Source organism: Rhincodon typus, chromosome 34 (assembly GCF_021869965.1).
Source record: "Rhincodon typus isolate 14 chromosome 34, sRhiTyp1.1, whole genome shotgun sequence".
NCBI classification, from domain to species: domain Eukaryota; kingdom Metazoa; phylum Chordata; class Chondrichthyes; order Orectolobiformes; family Rhincodontidae; genus Rhincodon; species Rhincodon typus.
The window spans coordinates 7,428,424-7,448,591 of record NC_063365.1 but is presented as its reverse complement, the minus strand read 5'-3'; the positions used below and the strand labels follow the sequence as shown (position 1 = coordinate 7,448,591).

General features: G+C 43.0%; 1 protein-coding gene across 1 annotated transcript in view; it reads left to right on the top strand.

Annotated features, from left to right (window-relative positions):
• Positions 1-19,169, top strand: part of LOC109938422 (pyroglutamylated RF-amide peptide receptor) — a 56,171-nt gene extending 37,002 nt beyond the window's left edge. Inside the window, exons 2-6 of the mRNA XM_048616398.1 lie at positions 3,720-3,872; positions 8,181-8,242; positions 12,314-12,549; positions 16,319-16,416; positions 18,769-19,169. Coding sequence (XP_048472355.1) covers positions 3,720-3,872; positions 8,181-8,242; positions 12,314-12,549; positions 16,319-16,416; positions 18,769-19,169 — 950 coding nt within the window. The remainder of the gene's footprint in view (positions 1-3,719; positions 3,873-8,180; positions 8,243-12,313; positions 12,550-16,318; positions 16,417-18,768) is intronic.
• The last annotated feature ends 999 nt before the right edge of the window (positions 19,170-20,168 follow it).

Here is a 20,168-nt window from a genome sequence, read left to right as displayed (position 1 = left end):
GACCTATCTCCTCCCTACCTCCCCACCTACACTCACCTTTACTGGCTCCATCCCCGCCTCTTTGACCTGTCCGTTTCCTCTCCACCTATCCTCTCCTCTATCCACCTTCTTTCCGCCTCCCCCTCTCTCCCTATTTATTTCAGAACCCCCTTCCCCTCCCTCATTTCTGATGAAGGGTCTAGGCCCGAAACGTCAGCTTTCCTGCTCATCTGATGCTGCTTGGCCTGCTGTGTTCATCCAGCTCTGCACCTTGTTATCTCAGATTCTCCAGCATCTGCAGTTCCTACTATCTCTGATACAAGTTTTATATCATGCTTCTTTTCTATTTTGTCTCTTTCATCTCTCTTAATCCAATCTTCTCAACCCTCTGTTTAATTGTCTTTCTGTACCAGCAATAGCTGCCTCTTCCCTCCTTCTTAGTCTTCCATTATTTGTTTCTTGATCCTTGAATCACATTGTTTAAGGAGATGCAGAGTTAATCCCAGCACTCACCAAGTCTCAGAAATCTGATTGTGACAGTTTTCAATTTTTTTTTAACTGAACAATTCTGTAATCTTTTTACTTTCTGGAATAGCTACAAAATTCAAAGGATTTTGTGCTTGGAAAATGATTTGTTCTTCAGTTCTACATGCAAGTATAGAAAATGTAACAAGTTATTCGTTTGAATAAGTGAATTCCTGCAGTTTTTATAGAATACTCAAAGACCTGTAACGCTCATGAATCATTTGTTTAGTATTGTTTTTCATTTAGAGGGGGGAGCAGAGCCTTGTGTCAGCCTTATACACTGTTATATCACAATGTAATGCACATTGCTAAATTAACAGACTTAGTTTCTTGTTCATCTGCCAGGTATGGTTCATAATTTGATTTTATTAAAATATCACATCAAAATATTAATAATTGGCATCAATACTAGGAAAACTGATGGAAGCCATGATACGGTATAAGGTAAATATACACAGAGAAAACCAAGTTAACTCTAGACAGTCAACATGTCTTTGTCAAAGGCAGGTCATGTCTGGCAAATTTGACTGAGTTCGTTAACGAGGTCAGATATTACATGACACCAGGCTATAGTCCAATAATCCTACCACACACTCTCTCACACACACACACACACATAAACAGACAGACAGACACACACACGCGCACGCGCACACACACACACACACACACACTCTCACACACGTACTCTCTTCCACATATATGTTCTCTCACACTCACACACACTGTGAAGCACATACGCGCATGCGTGCACACACACACACACATAAATCTATGAGGTGAATAATTTTATCCAAAATGTTTGTTTATTTTCAGATAAATTCTATTTTGTTCAAGAAACACACAATTTGTAGTCACAGTCAGTCTGTGCGACATTTTATAAATTCCTGCTTTCGGAATAAACCAGCTTGATTCCAGGTGAAAACTCTGAGACAGATTCTGGACAAGGCGTCACACCTATGATTCACTGTCTGACCTGAGATGTCACCTTTTGTATATTCCTAGCGCTCTGCCTGATTGACATTTGGAAAGTTAGGCAGACACTCATGAAACCTTTAATTATATTGGAGCAGTGACATGAAACAGATTTTGGAATGTGCATCTTAATCAATCGAAACTTGCGTCACTTTTCTAACAGAGCTCTCCATACCCTGCTTCTGCAATTTCTAGAATGCAGGAATGTGTGAATGAATGAAGATTCAACAGGAGGCAGTCAATCAGTGATATTAGGTTTGTTCACTCCACTCACACCAGTTATATGATCCTTTGATCTCTCTGTCCTTCATCTCTCTGCCTATAAACTCTGTGTCTGTGCGCTCTCCTCTTACTGCACCTGACGAAGGGGGTGCTCTCTGAAAGCTTGTGATTTCAAATAAACCTGTTGGACTATAGCCTGGTGTCGTGTGATATTTGACTTTGTCCACTTTTACGAGATGACAGAGGCAGTGGAACGTTGCACAGGTTGTGCTGTGGATGTTGTATATTTCAGAAAGCATTTGATATGGTGCCACATGACTGGTTGGTTAGTAATTAGAAATGTTTGGAATTGATGGGCCCTTGGCAGTATGGATTTGAAGTTGGCTAAAAAATAGGAATCAGAGGGTAGGTAATAGATGGGCATTTCTCAGACTGCGGTATTCCCCAGGGAACGGTGTTGGGACTCTTGCTTTGGGTATGGGTACGGGAAGAAAGCAGGAGGTTAGCACAAGCGATGCTCTGTTAATGAGCTGGGAACATGCACAATGAATCAAATGGCCCCCTTCTACACCACAACGCTGCTGTGATTCTGAAATAGTGAATACCGTTACATTCAACAACCAGAAAGGTATGGAATTTGACTGTTTATTGGGGCGAGATTTTTCGTCCTGACAAAACTCGGGGCCGTTCCACATGTCTTTTTCAGTAGTTGCCTAAGCAGGAGTCTGCAGTGTGCCTCAGTGGGTTTTGCAAAGGCCCAAACAATAGGTTGAAGCTTGAGGAAGAAGGTTTGAGGAATGAGATGATGGAACTGGGCAGAGGGCTTTTGTGTTTTACTTTCAGGTTGCAAGCACCGGGGGAAGGGAAGACTCCAGGTCAGTTAATTTTAACCTTTGCACATACAAAAATGGGAAATCATTGCCTTGGCTGTTGGTCATAGATGTTTTCAAATCAACCTGTTTGAAGATGTTATGACACACCTGTAGAGCAGGTGGGACTTGAACCCAGACCTCCTGGCTCAGAGGTGGGAGCACTAACCTCACACCACATGATCCCTTGGCCCCCTGCCATATCTTTGACAGTCCTTCCCTGCTGAAGACTTTTTGAGCCAAGGAAAATTAAGTTGAATGTACAATTGGCCAAAATCAAACTTAGCTCACACTATGTAGCAGAGAAACAGTTTGTTGGCGTTTCAGGAGAATTTGAGGGGGTTTGCTTTTAGCAGAAGCTCTTGCGGAAGCATTTGATTCATTGTGCGTGTTCCCAGCTCGTTAACGCAGCATCTTGTGCCAACCTCCTGCTTTCTCCCCGTACCCATACCTAAAGCAAGAGTCCCAACACTGATCCCTGGGGAACACCGCAGTCTGAGAAATGCCCATCTCTTATCGACCCTCTGTTTCCCATCTTTTAGCCAACTTCAAATCCATACTGCCAAGGGCCCATCAATTCCAAACATTCACCTTATCTGCCTCCAATTACGCAACATAACTCAGGGGATAGAGTGTGGCAGTGCTAAAGAACTACCTCTCACAGTTAAAAAAAAGGTTAGAAACAGTATTTCACATCAAATAGTGAAAAAGCATGAGTCATCTTTATTTTAAAGACTGAAAGTAAAGGGCTTTGCTAAAGGGAACACCTAAGATTTCCCTTTGGGACATCACCCATGGGGTAGATCTGAAAGAAATATTAGCTGTTATTGAGAGGGAAAAATTGATGCAATTTAAACCTCCTGCTGTTACAGCCTTGAGGAAATCAATCCATCTTGTTTTGCATATTAACTTACATTGTTTATGCTCTTTACAGCCAGTAAATTTGTAGAAGTTTAGATCTCTGTGCTACATGGAATACAGGTCTAAATGATTAGAGGGATTTTGCCCTGTTGAATGCACCTCTTTCTAGTCAGTTAAGAGCTGAACATCCCATCTAATTAAATCTTACAATACCAAGTGGTTTAATATTGGTTGACAGATGTACTGTTGATATTTTCTTCAAATTTTCATATGATTTCTAATTTCCAGGGACTTTTGCCTGCAAGATGGTTCCTTTTGTGCAGACAACAGCTGTGGTGAGCTGCATCTTAACAATGATGTGTATAGCAGTGGAGCGTTATGAAGGGATAGTGCACCCACTGAGAAGGCATTATCTGAACACAAGAGCGTATAAAATGCTCGGTAGGTCTACTACATATCTTAATAATGCAGAAGATGATGACGTGGTAGTAATGTCATTGGGCGAGTGATTAGCCTACTGCTCTGGTGCTGGAGTTCAATTCCCATCACGGTTACCCAGTGGAATTTAAATTCAGTTACAGTGAAATCACAATGAGTCAATTCCAGATAGCCTGAAGCACCAATTGTAGAGAAATTGTCAGCCACTCTTGCTGGTGGTATAGGAAATCTAATAGAAGGATGCCCATGATAAGCTGAAGGACTGATGAGCCACATTCATTCTCTCTCATTGTACGACCATGCAAACGTTCCCTCTGACCTGCGCTGCTCCCATGTTCCTCGCATGACGATTGACGTCACTATGGCAATCATAGAGTTGACTTCCAGTTCTGGAAATCGCCCGCCAAGGAATCTTGAAAGCCGGTAAGAAAATTGGAGGCAATGTTGGGGCCAACCGATTGTAACAGAGTTAGGCTGCGCTGCCAACAACATCTGTACGTGTGCCAAGACCGGTGAAAAAATTAAAAGTGCTGTCGATTGGAGACATTGGATTGAATTTTTTTTGGCAAAGTGTTTTCTTTGCGGAGATACGTGGTCTGCCATGGTCTCAGTTGAATTTTCTCATACAGTCATACAGCACGGAAACAGACCCTTCGGTCTAACCAGTCCATAATCCCAAACTAAACTAGTCCCACCTGCCTGCTCCTGGCCCATATCCCTCCAAAACTTTCCTATTCATGTACTTATCAAAATGTCTTTTAAATGTTGTAACTGTACCCACATCCACCACTCCCTCAGGAAGTTCATTCCACATGCGAACCACTCTCTGCGTAAAAACATTTCCCCTCATGTCTTTTCTAAAACTCTCTTCTCAAAAATGTGCCCCTCAGTCTTGAAATCCCCCATCCTAGGGAAAAGACAACTACCATTTACCTGTCTGTACCCCGTATGATTTGCTATAGTCTGATGTTCAGCTCGTTCATTATACACTGTTCTCTTTGGTCTTTAGTTCATGCGATCATGCAGCAGGAGAGGTAGGAGTGTTGCCCACTGACAGGAACTGGTGAGGTTCTTGTTGCTGGTGCCATGTTGAAACACCAACTCATAGAATCATAGGATCCTTACAGTGTGGAAGCAGGCCATTCAGCCCATCGAGTCCTAACCGACCCTCCGAAGCGCATCCCATCCAGACCCACTCCCCACCCTATCCCTGTAACCCTGCATTTCCAATGGCTACTCCATCTAACCTACACATCTTTGGACTGTGGGAGGAAACTGGAGCATCAGCAGAAACTCACGCAGACACAGAGAGTATGTGCAAACTCCACACAGACCGTCATTGAAGGGTGGTATCAAACCCGGGTCATTGGCACTGTGAGGCAGAAGTGCTACCTGCTGAGCCACCGTACTGCCCACAGGAACTGCACGTCTCACTGTGATGCTTGTGGTTGTCATTGACGAAATGGCCTGGAAGGGAAAGCTTGCACTCTGCTTTTTGAATAGGGACTTGGAGGTGCTGGTGGAGCAGCAGGTGACCAGCAGACTGGGAAACCACTCCACTCGGCCCAGGCAGTCCTTTCCAAGATAGCAACCCTGGCCAGTGCTGTCTCTCAGGCAAAGCAAAATGTCCAGCAGTGCAGGAAGAAGGTCAATGATCACCTCTGCCCTACAGCATAAGTACTGCCATCTTCTCTCCACTACGTCACAGTCATTCTAACCCTGCCCCAGCGCAGTAAGTTCACTGTAGTGATTGGAATGAGGTCAGCCAGATGGACTTCATAGAATTTGAGTTCCCTAATCGAGACTGTTAATGTGGTCCAATCAGGGAGCCCTGGCTGACAGATATAAGTAGGAGCGTCAGGGGTTCTGCTCACTCTAGGAGCTGGCTCTGCGCTAGCTGGGTCAGTATCATGTGCTATGCATGTGTAAATAAAGGGTGTCGTGGTGACAGGATATTGGCCTTCGAGCAGTCATTTCAATCACCAAAGCTCCCTATTTTGTGCAGCATCTCCATGCAATGACCTGGAGCCGCTCCATCATCCAAGCTACTAACCCTTCTTGCCCTCCGTGTTACAACTGGGAACACCCCACCATATCACCCGCTCCTCCGTCTCCACTAACATCTCTTCCGTCCACTTCCTTCTCGCTCTGTCCCTCCTTTTGACTCATTGGATCTAAAACCTACACTGAGGGAGTTGGTGACATAGTGGTAATGTAGCTGGACTGTTAATCCAGACACCACTAACTAAGTGGGAAATGAAAAGCCAGTCTAATGGTGACTATGTAACCATTCTCAATTATCAGTCAAACCTATCTGGTTCACTGATGTCCTTTAGGCAAGGAAATCTGCTGTCTTACCTGGTCTGGCCTACATGTGACACCGGACTCCCATCAATGTGGTTGACCTTTAACTGCTCTCTGAAATGACATAGACAACCAGTCAGTTCAAGAGGCATTGGGGATGTGCAACAAATCCCGGGCTTTCCAGTGATGCCCATAACAGAGGTAGGAGAAGAGCCTGGACATGGGCAGAGTGCTCATGTGGGGCTGCTAAAAGCTCTGTGTCAGCCAGCCCAGTGTAAAGATGCTCAAGTTTCCAATCCTATTGCACATTGATAGTCTCGACTGTCTTATCCAGGCATGAGCAGCACCTACATAGCTGCCCAACTAGGTCAGCACCTGAGAACACCAGCTCAGAAACCATTGAAACTTCAGCTGCACCCTCCACCAGCTCAGAGACTTTCCATCTTAATCTATTTTAGCAGGATATCAGGGATCAGAATCATGGAATCCCTACAGTGCAGAAAGAGGCCATTTGGCCAATTGAGTCTACACCTTCACTTCAAAGAGCATCCCACCCATACCCTGGCTCCCCACCCTATCCCCGTCATTCTGCATTTCCCATTGCTAATCCATCTAACCTACACACCCCTGGACACTATGGGCAATTTAGCATGGCCAATCCACCTAACCTGCACATCATGGGAGGTAACCAGAGCAACTGGAGGAAACTCACGCAGATACGGGGAGAACTTGCAAACTCCACATGGAAATCATCCAAAGCTGGAATCGAGCCCGGGTCCCTTGCACTATGAGGCAGCAGTGCTGAACCACTAAACCACCCATAAATGAAATCTGTTGTGACTCTAATCCCCAACACAATAGGTGATTAACTTTTTAACACAGCCAAGCAACATATGGCTGTGTCTTACCATCAGTCTCAGCCAATTGGAGGCGTTTGCTACGCAGGGACAGTGGTCCTCAGACTACTTATCCCTTTAGCCAGGGTCAGCGTCACCACAGGGAGACACTGTGAGACTGAGCTTCGTTTGTAGATATTTTCTAACCTGTTCAGAAATGTTTTGACATGCTTTGGGAGCAGGTGGGACTTGAACCCGGGTCTCCAAGCTCAGACACTGCATCGCAAGTGTCCTCCTGATTATCAGGCAATGACTCACCTCCAGGCAGAAGGTGATGCCATGGTGTTGTGTAAAAGCTTTGTAGAAGACATAAACAAGCTCAGAAACAGCAGGTTGGTCTGGCAGAGACACTCTGGACTGGAGGTTGGTGTAAGGGACCAAATATTTTTAATTTCAGGCAATGGAAGTTGGACAACTATATAGCTAAGATACCAATTGCCTTTTGCAACTTAGACAAATCAAGTGGTGAACATTTTGATTATCTAGGAGAATGTCAGTGTTGGCATATTGAGATGAAAACATAATCAATTTGAGTAGCCCTGTGCATTCTTAAGTTTAAAGAGGACTGCCTGGTAACAGCTCTCCACTTCAGCCAGCTACAGTTTGTTATACATCTCTAAATGCAGAGCAGCCAGAGATGACCAGAGCCTGCAAACTGAAAACATTTCTCTCTCTCCCTTCTCTTGGTGTGAGTGAAAAGGCAAAAAAAAAGGAGGGGAGAATGGCGAGCTGACAGAAATGAGGCGAGATTCAGGTACAAGATCATGGAAGAGGCAAACATAAGTGGGTTTAGGCTTAGTGTCTAAAATTCCCTGTTTTTTTTGCACTTTTATGGCCATTTGCTCCCAGATTGTGTTGATATTAGGGATAAGCAACTAGAACCTCAACCATGCAGTTTCTGTAAATTATAGTCCCAATTCTCAGACACTTGCTATCTATGAGAAAGGCAGGATTAGCTCAAGGAATCACTTGAAACTGTGCATCACAGTAAAAACAGCAGAACTAAACTCTCCCTCTGTGCCATCCTCCAGTGATTACATCTGTTTTGTCTCTATAATTTGATTGGAAATGAGTTTAGGATAAGGAATGCTAACTTACTTTTCATTGCCAGGATTTGCATGGTCAGTGGCTGTAATTGTTGGATCTCCTATGCTGTATGTTCAACAACTTGAGGTAAGTTCTCTCATTTACTTTATATTAATGTATTATTCAAAATAAAACATTCTGGATTCATTGATTCAATTTGAAATACAAGTAATGAGAGTCTAGTAACTCAAAAGCAGAATTTTCCAGTGAAACATAGAGAAAACTGCTTTAAGACTTCTTACTGTATCAAACAAACTTAAGTCAACATAAATTAAACATTACTTAGCAGGCAACTTGTATACCAAAGTAAAGGACGCAATGAGAAAACTGCTTTAAGACTTCTTACTGTATCAAACAAACTTCAGTCAACATAAATCAAACATTACTTAGCATGCAACTTACATATCAAACTAAAGGAAAGGTACTTTCTCATTAACTAATTCATGCAATTGAGATATGTCTTTTAAATCCTATTGTCTTGTATCACACGTCTCTGTGAGGTATGTAGTATTACAGGAACAGTTCCAAAGAACTATAATTTCCAGTCTCAAGCAGGCTCGCTTCCCCCATCATGCTAGGACACAAAAACCATTCTACTCAGGCCGAGTTATTGAGATGCAGTTTTCACCAGCAAGACCTATATAGATGACTATGTCTTGTTTCATCAGTGCCAAGCGTCCTGTCTGTTTTGTTTTATTTTGAACATAAAACTAACTCCTGTCAGCGTTGTGCCTACTTATTAGACAAGGCAGTTTTCTCTGCTGTCATTTTGCTTTGAAAGTCTGTACGACACTGTAGCTCAGTGGGTAGCACTGCTCCCTCACAGCTCCAGGGATCCAGGTTTGATTCCAGCCTCGGGCGACTGTCTGTCTGAACTTTGCATGTTCTCTCTGTGTCTGCATGGATTTCCTTTGGGTGTTCTGGTTTCCTCCCACAGTCCAAAGATGTGTAGGTTAGGTGGTTTGGCAATGGTAAAAATTGCCTGGTAGTATCCAGGCCATGTATGGGTTAGCCATGGTTTACAACCCCATGTGGGGTTATGGGGATGGGGTGGAATGCTCTTCAGAGGGTCAGTGCAGACTCAATGGACCGATTGGCCTCCTTCTACATTCCAGGGATACGAATCTTAAGAATATGTGACTTTTTTTTTCAACATTTCAATAGTTTCTTCTCTTTGGCAACCAGATCACATGGGCATGATTCCAACTTGATCCCCCTTTTCAGACATTCTGCAGAATGTTTTGAAAAGATCAGAGATCTACAGCACAGCACAAATTCCCTTTGGCCAATCACATCTGTACCGGTCATTTCATCTTAAGATAGAGGAGTCATTAACTGTTGTGTAAAATTCAGCATTCAGGATATGGATATATATGAAAGATTGGTCAGTTAATGGCCCAGATTTTGTATTTTATAGCATCTTTAATCTTGTTAAAACATCCCTAGGTGCCTCACAAGAGTATAAACAAACACAATTTGGCATGGAGTGCAGAAAGAGACATCAGGGTATGTGAGAAAAGTCTTGGTCAAAGAGGTCGGTTTTAAGGAGTGACTTAAAGGAGGGGAGAGAGATAATGAGCAAGAAAGGTTTAAGGAGGAGATTCCAGAGCTTAGGATCCATGCAGCTGATGGCATATCAAAGGTGGAGCAGTTACGATAGGAGATGCAGAGGAGGACTGAATGAAGATGTGTAGATATGGCAAAGTATTAGAGGCCGGAGGAGGTTATACAGATCAACAGAAGAGACTAAATTTTACTTGAGCATAAGGTGGAGAATTTCTTCCCATTCTGTTCTAACATTTATCTCCATTCTACGCCTTAGTGACACCATCAAAGAACAACATTATGTACGCTGAGTACGTCACTATGATCGCTTGATCCATCCACTGTCTCTAGTTTGTTACACTACTCATATAACTTCTGGTACTGGATGATCAGAAATGTACTTTGACTAAATATAGAGAAGATTGAAGCCATGCCTTCAGACCTCAACCACAAACTCTGTTGCCTAGCCACTGACTCTATCTCACTCCCTGGCACTGGTCTGAGGCTGAACTAACCTGCAATGTAACCTTGTTACATTTGTTCTATTCCATACAGTTCGGATCACACTTCTGCCCCAATACTAAGAGCGTCCATCTCCCCCTTGTGACTGTGCGCAACTCACCCCACTTGGTCACTCTCTGTTCCTTAAATTTCTAAGACACCTGTCTGTTTAGTTCCCTTTTAAACAGACAATGAACTCTCATGAGCATCCTGTTTTGTTGAGAATGCAAAACAGTTATTCTCTGCTTTAGAAACCTCAACCATGTGTTTTCTTATTTTAGACTTGAATATCCCAATGTTTTCCTGGGTGGCCTGCAACTTCCATCCTCCATAAACTTGAGTTCATCCAAAATTCCACTGTCTGTACTTGAACCCCCATTCATCCTTGTGCTTACTGACCAATACCTGGCTCAATTTTAAAGTTCTCATCCTTTTTTCCCAAAACCTCAGTGGCCCAACAGCTTTCCAAGATCTCTGCATATTCAAGTTCTGACGATCGCTGATTGTAATCCCTTCCCCACTGGGGGCTATGTTTTTTGTTGCCAAAGCCCTAAGCTCTGGAATTTCCTCCTTATACCTTTCAACATCTTTCTCTATACTTTGAAAGTACACTTCAGCCTATGATCTTTACCGCTGAGAATGTGAAGGCAGCAGCCCCAATCACTTGAAAGTTATTTCCCAAGTTACTCTTCATCCTGACCTCGAAACACACTTTTAATTCTTTCATAGGATACAGGTGTCACTGTCTGGGTCAGCATTTATTACCCACCCCTATTGCCTTTGAGAAGGTGGTAGTGAGCCACCTTTTTGAACCACTGCACTCCTAGTGCTGCAGGTACGCTCACTGTGTTGTTATGGAAGGAGTTCCAGGATTTTGACTCATTCACAGCGAATGAGCAGGAATATAATTCCAAGTCAGGATGGTGAGAGGCTTAGAGGGGAATGTACCAGTGCAGGTGTTCCCATGTATCTGCTGCCCTTGTCATCCCAAAGCATAGAAGCAAGCCAATTGGCCCACTGAGAGTCCACACTGACCCTATCCCTATAACCCTACATTCCTCACCTAGCCTGCACATCCCTGCATAGTATGGGCAATTTAACATGGCCAATCCACCTAACCTGCACATCTTTGGACTGTGGGAGGAAACCCACACAGGCAAGGCTAGTGTTGCCTACTGTACTTGAACTGCTGTTAAGTCAACCACTCTGCTTTGAGTTACACGTAAAACCAGATCAGATAGCGATGACAGATTTCCTTCCCTGAAGGAGAGTAGTGAGGCAGATAGGTTTTCATAAGAATTGACAGTGGACATTGTCTTAACTATGCTTTAATGCCAGATTTTATTGAACTCAAATTTCAACCATCTGCTATGGTGCGGTTCAAACTCATGCCCCAGACCATGAGACTGCGGCTCTGCATTACTGGCAGGGTGACATTCCCAGTGCACCACCAGCTTCCCTGAGTTGAAAGGGGTGGATATCGCTGCTCCTCCTTCACTGTTGCCAGGTCAAATTGTTGGCCGTCCCTCCCTCTCTAACAGCCCTGCGGGTTTACTGATACCAGATGGACAGCAACGGTCTGAGAAGTGAGTAGAAATGAGAAGTGAGTTAGTGGCACTAGGCAGCTCATTAGCGCTTTCACTAGGGCAATTAGGGATGAGCAACACATTCTGACCTTACCAGTGATGCCTATAGCCCAAGGATGAATATGTGAAGAAAAACTACTGCTTTTGGTATCTGATGTAATTCTCTTATGTGGCTCGCTGTCAAATTTTGCTTAATGACACTCCCATCAAGTGCCTTGAGACACTTCTGATGCATTAAATATAAAATATGAATTCAGTTATATTTATTTTAAATTTGAGGCATTGCCCAGGTGAGGAGTCAGTAATAGATCAGAAAGCACTTAGATAGTGGGTAGGTACGAGTTGGTTAGCTAACTGGCAAAATTCACAATGTGGAATCTCACTGCTGTAAAATCAGAGCTGAAATAAAATTATCGCCTCACATTCTGTGCAAATAATAATGTTTTGGTCAGATAGATTTAAGTGTTAGCTTATTCAACAAGAAGCAGCTGCTTTAAAAATAACTGGCAGTGCTTTGTATTCACAGGTGAAGTACGATTTTCTCTATGACCGTCGTTATGTTTCCTGCCTCGAATGCTGGAACTCTGCTTCACTCCGACAATCCTACGCTGTTTTCATTCTTGTGGCCCTCTTCCTGCTGCCACAGTTGGTAATACTCTTTCTTTACAGCAGAATTGTTTTTGAGCTCTGGATCAAGAAACGTGTAGGGGATAACTCCTTTCTCAATGCCCTGAATCAAAGGGAAATGTCCAAGATTACAAGGTAAGCATTTTAAATGCACGTAGTATTCAAACACAACAAATGAGTTGAATTTAGAAGTAGAATTAAGTTTATTGTGATGTGTACAAGTTACAAAAACAGGAGTACAGTGAAAAGTGAACAATATCACCAACACATGGCACCATCTTAGGTACAAAGTATCCAGATACAGATCTTAGGTATCAAAAATAGAGAAAACAAGGAATAATGTTACATTACATCACAAATATGTATAGTATAAGTACAAGTTAGGAAAATAAGAAGTAAAGCTAAAAAAATAAACATTATAGTCTTTCTACAAGAGCTTCCACCAGGCGTCACTGGTTCTCAGCCATTAGCCATCTTCATTCCAGGCCACTGACTGTCCCCACTCCGCTCCAGGTCACTGGCCATCCCCACTCCGCTCCAGGTCACTGGCCGTCCTCACTCCGCTCCAGGCCACTGACCGTCCCCACTCCGCTCCTGGTCACTGGCCGTCCCCACTCCGCTCCAGGCCGCTGACCATCCCCACTCCGCTCCAGGTCCCTGGCTATCCCCACTCCGCTCCAGGCCACTGACCGTCCCCACTCCGCTCCAGGCCCCTGGCTATCCCCACTCCACTCTAGGCCACTAGCTACCCCCACTCTGCTCTGGGCTGCTGGCCACAGTCCCCACTCTGGCCCACTGGCCACCCCATTCCACTACTGGCTGCAGTCCCAACTCCAGGCCACTGGCTGCCCCTGCACTGCGCCAGGCCACTGGCTGCCCCTGCACTGCGCCAGGCCACTGGCAGAAGAGGAAAAGAAAGACGAGAAAAAAATGACAGGGCAAATAGACGCTAATGGTCACACCGTTCTAGCCACAGAGACAGTGACAAGGGGGTGAAACGTGGGTACTAACAGTTCAGGTATATGTGAATTTTCAAAAGGACAGGCAGGTAGGAAAATGTCATGGAATAACGTTATTGGTACAGGATAGAATAGGTACAATAGCAAGGTACGGTCTTGAACCTGAAGACGTAGAATCCATATGGCTGAAGGTAAGAAGTAAAAAGACCAAGAAGATACTGGTTGGAGTAGGTTATAGGTTCCCTAATGGTAGCTATGTAGTGGGTTAGAGAATATATCAAGAGATAATGAGTGCATGTAATAAAGGCAATACATTAGTCATGGATAACTTTAATCTTCATGTAGATTGAGATGGTCAGATTGGCAGAGAAAGCTATAAAGAATTATTTACAGAGTGTAAAAAGGACAGTTTCCAAGAATAATAAGTTACAGATCCAACCGTGAATCAGACGATGTGTAATGACTTTGATCTCAAAGTAAAAGATCCACTAGAAAACATGGTAGAATTTAACATTCAGTTTGATGGCGAGAAACTTGGGTTGGAGATAACAGTACTGAACTTAAATAAGGGTAATTGTAAAGGAGTGAGTGCAGAGTTGACTGGAGTGGACCGAGAAAGAGGCTTAGGAGAAAAGATGATTGACGGCAGACGTTTAAGAAAATAGTTTGAAAAGAAACAAAGATACGTCCCAGTAAGGAAGAAGGATTCTGTGAAGAGGTAAACCAATGAGGGCCAATCAACAAAGTTAAAGAATGTGGCAAAGATTAATGATTAACCAGAGGATTGGGAGAACTCTAAAAACCATTAAAATATGACCAAAACAACAATAACAAGGAAGAAAATAGGCTATGCATGTAGACTGGCAAGTAATATTGAAACAGACAGCAAGAGCTTCTTTAAACATATAAAAAGGAAGAAAGTGGTGAAAATGAACATGAAGCCCTTTGAGAATGAGGCTGGGGGAATTATAGTGAGAAACCAGGAAATGGCAGAGGAATTGAATAAATACCTCGCATCAGTCTTCAAGACAACACTAATAGCATTTCAAAAGTGCTAAATACTCAAGTGACAAGAATAGGGGAGAAGATAAATACAATAGCACTCACTAGAGAAATATTACTAGGGAAACTAATGGGTTAAAGGCGAATAGATCCCCTGGACCTGATTGGTTTGATTTGATTCATTGTCGTCTCATGTACCTAAGTACGGTGAAATGTTTTGTTTTGCATGCAGTACAGGCAGATTATAACATACAAGGACAAACAGATCATAGGTTGATTAGACAGAGCGAGGCAGACAGGGTTACAGCTGCACAGGAGGTGTACAAAAGCAAGATCAACATTAGATTTGAAATTTGAGAAGTCCATTCAGCAGTCTAATAGTGGCAGGGAAGAAGCTGTTCTTGGACCTATTAGTATGTATAATCTTTTGAGTCTTCTGCCTGAGGAAGAGATTGGAAGAGAGTATAACCAGCGTGGGAGGGTTCTTTGATAATGTCGGGTGCCTTTCTGCAGCAATGAGAAGTGTAGATGGAGTCGATGGGATGGGGGTGGGGTTGTGGGAGGTTGGCTTGCGTGATAGTCTGGGCTGTGTTCACAACATTCTGTAGTTTCTTATGATCCTGGGCAGAGCCGTTGCTGTACCAAGCTGTGATGCAACCGAGGATTTTAAAGGATGGAGCTACAGAGATAATAGATGCGCTGGTACTAATCTTCCAGGAATTCTTAGATTCTGGAAAAATCGCATCTTCTGAATTGAATGAATCAGGAGTGGAAGCTGTTGCTTACCCCAATAATACTGAGGCATACTTGTGTCCAACTGGATTCAGCTATCAGAATAGGACTGACCCTGTGACATTCCTGATAACATGTGTAGCAATAATCATAAAACATGTTATTAATAAAGAGAAATTTGAATTGGCTTTTGAGATACTTTTACCTGATATTATTAAATTCAGAAAAATAATTTGTGATAGCTTTTCATTTAAGATAAAATTCATTGGAAATATCACAAATGGTATGATTACATCATAGTTAATTAAACTCTGACAACAAGAAGAGAAATTGCTATTAAAAACTCAGCAGGTCTGGCAGCACCTGTCGAGAGAAATCAGAGTTAACGTTTTAGGTCTGGTGACACTTCTTCAGAATTAAACTTAGGCTTGATTGGATAGAATTACATAGAAATACAACACTGTAGTGGGTAAGTGAAATAACTGTACAGAGGCCAGTACCCTGTCACCAAGTGACTCCTTTTCACATGTGGTTAGTACATGGACTCTGACCTATGTCTCTGAATCCCCTGTTTATGTCTGTCAGCCAAGGCTCCCTGATTGGCCCAGGTTAACAACCCCAATCGAGGATCTCATGGTAAATGAGATCCACCTGGTTCCAATCACTACAGTAAGCTGACAGGCTTTGTGGATCATAAGATCAACTCGGGCTCATCAAACTCTTACACTCAGTGACATACATTAGGAAAGCTTACTTGAACTGATGACAACAATAATAAGACCACAAAATTGCCTACACTTAGCAACCATTAACTGCTCTGCTTTGAGAAACTTAAGGATGGCTGCAGAAAATTCACAGAACCAATATTTTTTGAGATTAAACTTAAGCCCTTTGACAACCTAGTAACAACAGTGCAGATGCAGCTTCCTCCTGCAGTTTGGTGATCTGTTGGTATAGTACTAATGCACCATGAGGCCCAGTTCCTTGGAGTTAAGTGGAGGCAAATTTGTTGATAATTTCCTGGCATTAAGTAGATCATTTCATAACTCATTTGATACGTTAAACATTTTTAATTATTTATTTTTCCCCCTGTAAAATGTAGTGTATGCAGAAGATATAAGACTAAATATGTGAAATTATATGTATGTTTGTTTGATAATAGATTCAATATACTCTTTCACGTACTGATGTTGTTTGATCTTTTTCTACAGAAAGAAGAAACGTGCTGTTGTTATAATGATAACTGTTGTTGCGCTCTTCACTATATGTTGGGCCCCATTCCATGTGGTGTATATTCTGTTTGAATTCAGTAAGTAACTCTTTCATTCTCCTTTCACCTTTAATGCATTTACTTTGCTAAACTCTCAGCAACAACAACTATGTCATGTTAAGTTAATGTAATTAAATATCTCAGGGCTTTTGGCAAGACCCATAATTAAAAATAATTTAATGCTGAACCATCAAAGTGATATTAGGACAGATGCTCAAAATCTAATTTAACACTTGGATCTGTGATGAGTTGCTTGATCTCATTTGGAGTGGTTTTGGGTGATTGGAGTTATAGAGTCATGGAGATGTGCAGCATACAAACAGACCCTTTGGTCCAAATTGTCGATGCCAATCAGATATCTACCAAATTATGTCTAGTCCTATTTGCCAACAGTTGGCCCATATTCCTCTAAACTCTTCCCATTCATGTAGCTTCAAAATCTCCCCTCCCCCTACCGCATCCCAAAACCAGTCCAGCTCGTCCCTGCCTCCCTAACCTGTTCTTCCTTCCACCTATCCCCTCCTCCCACCTCAAGCCGCACCCCCAATCCTACCTACTAACCTCATCCAGCCCCCTTGACCTGTCCGTCCTCTCCCTGGACTGACCTATCCCCTCCCTAACTCCCCACCTACACTCACCTTTACTGGCTCCATCCCCGCCTCTTCGACCTGTTTGTTTCCTCTCCACCTATCCTCTTCTCTATCCCTCTTCTATCCGCCTCCCACTCTCTCCCTATTTATTTCAGAACCCCCTTCCCCTCCCCCTTTTCTGATGAAAGGTCTAGGCCCGAAACGTCAGCCTTTCTGCTCCTATGATGCTGCTTGGCCTGCTGTGTTCATCCAGCTCTGCACCTTGTTGTCTCATGTACCCATCCAAATGCCTTTTAAATATTGTAAATGTACCAGCCTCCACCACCTCCTTTGGCAGCTCATTTCCATCCACGCACCACCCTCTGCGTGATAAAGTTACCCCTCAGGTCCCTTTTAAATCTTTCCCCTCTTACCTTAAACCTATGCCCTCAAATTTTGGACTCCCCTACCCTGGGGAAAAGACCTTGGTTATTTACCCTATCTATGTCCGTCATGATTTTACAAACCTCTATAAGGTCACTCCTCAGCCTCTGGCACTCCAGGGAAAATATCTCCACAGCCCTGAGATTACTAAAGGAGAAAAGCAGACCTGAATCCATTGGATTCCATCCATTGCTCACCTGGGCAGGGCTCAGTAAAGATGCCACATTGGGTCTCAGGCCCTTTCTGTTGAAACTTGAATAATGATGGACTGAATGATTTATCAGAGGAGTGGAAGTAAAGTTTGATTGTCTTCATGGGAGGAGAATGTTAGCAAAGAGAAAGACTTACTGAGAGGAGCGGATTTAAGTTCTTTTACTGGCCAACTGAGACTTTAGTGTCTCCACCATTGGGTAGTACCACCTTTAATACACTCATCACTCTTCTTTCATTGAGTCTTCTATCACTGCACCAAACATGTGGCTTTACCAGTCTAATGATCGTCAGTGTTCCCACACTATCCCCGAATCCGTTAAAAAAAAATCCTTCGGCCTACCTTATGCTGGGAGAGGGCAGCCATCACAGGAGGCTGTTAGGCTGTGTGCTAAAATCTCATTTGGCAAATCCATGGACCTAACCTCCCAGTATTTGTCCCTTTCCCATCACAAACCTGTGGAATAGTGAAGGACACACCAGGTTCAGTTTCCCCAATCCCTTGGGTACAGCCATACAATTTCCAGGGAGAGAATGTGAACAGATGGCCTGTGTATAATCAGCTGGCTGGCTGTCACCCCAGCTTTGAGCTGCACTTTATAAACACTTCAAATCAAAACGTTATGTATCAACAAAAGTGCTGCAAGCCCACGCTTGCTGAGTTAAGGGCTTAAGCGAGGGATTGAGGGGCACAAGTTCAATGCTTGGAAGCCAGGAATGAGGATGGCAACTAAACAGTTTTCATGTGAAAGGGGAATACGTCTATGGGCTAGATCAATGGGCAAAGAAAATTGAGCAGGAGGGACTCGTATTTGGCCAGCATCATAACGCAGCTAAATCTGGATTATATGTGCTAATGCATACAAAGTAGCATGCAATGAAAAGTTGGAAAGCGAAGATTGGTTTCCTGAAAAATGCATGTTCCCTCTCTTTTGTTGGGTATAAGTGATGCTGCCAAAGTCACTTTGCTACATAGGTGTATCTTCATTAGGAAATGGCAGTCTATTTCTGCCTTGGTCTATCGAAATGTTATTTCCATCGCTACAACTGGTTATCCTGCCACTTAATGCCTCACGTAATTAATAGGCAGCCACACAGTGCAGGACTGGAGTCACTTTCTCACCAAAGTCGTGACCTCTTCAATGTTGACTGAGTTCTGTTTTCGCAGATAAGTTGGATGAGAAATACGATGACGTCACCGTCAACATGATCATCGCCATTGTGCAAGCAATAGGCTTCTTCAACTCTTTCAATAATCCCATTGTCTACACCTTCATGAATGAAACCTTCAAGAACGATTGCTTCTCTTTCCTGCCATGTTGTGCTCACAGCCGACATCAAAAGGCCACTGCCTGTGTGCAAAACCCAAACATAGCTGCAAGGCCAGTTGCCTGGGTGGAGGATCCCCACCCAAAGAAACAAGTAAAAGCCGAGAAAAATAACCAGATTGAGAATGTTGAGCTGAACTGGTGTGTGAACTATAAAACAGCGACTCATGAGCCAGGACAGTTACCTATTCTTCTGTGTACTACTCACCGAGAACTACCATGCACCTCAGGTCATGGTTGAAGATGTTTCCTTTTCATTGGCTCTATAGCTGTTTTACATGTATCAGTGATGTTTGTACAGCTACATTTGTCTAAAGTGGTTTTTTTGCAGTAATACCAGGTGTCTAAAACAAACATTTCAATAGGATTGTGTAAAAACTGCAATCGGATCCGCTTCAACTCAGAGAGCGATCTGCATTTATATAATGTCTTTTACAGACCAAAGCATTTTGCAACTAAGTAAGTCCTTGTTGAAATGTAGTCGCTGTTGTGTGTGGCAACCAATTTGCAGACACCAGCCCTTGGTAAGCAGCAAATGAGCAAATGTTGGTTAAGTATAAATATTGGCCTGGACACTAGCATCCTTTCCATTCTTTGAAAGATTGTCATGGGGCCTTTTACATCCAGTGAGAGGACATAATGTTCAACTGAAATACAAGGATGTGACTGTACTGTTTTCCCTCTGATACAACTCTCCCTCATTATTGTACTGGACCGGATGTCAATCTTTTAGTGACATTTGCCCTCACGATCTTTTAACTCAGAGCTGAGCCATGTCTAAGGCCTATAACTTGTATTGATTTGATTTGGCTTGATTTATTACTGTCACATATACTGCGATACAGTGAAAAGTATTGTAATGCGTGCTATCCAGGCAAATCATACCTTACATAACTACATCAGAGTAACAGAACAGAATGCAGAATATAGCGTTACAGCTACAGAGAAGCATCAACTCTAATATATATCAACTCATAAATCTGATAACAACATGGAAAAAGCTGTTCTTGAATCTGTTGAACATGTTTTCAAACTTTTGTATCTTCTGCCCAATGGAAGAAGGCAGAAGAGACTGTAACCTGGGTGGGTGCAGTCCTTGATTATGTTGGTTGCTTTCCTGAGGCAGCAGGAAGTGTAGATGGAATCAATGGAAGGAAGGTTGGTTTTCATGATGAACTGGGCTGTGTTCACAACTCCCTGTAATTTCTTGCAGACTTGGGAAAAGCAGTTGCCGTACCAA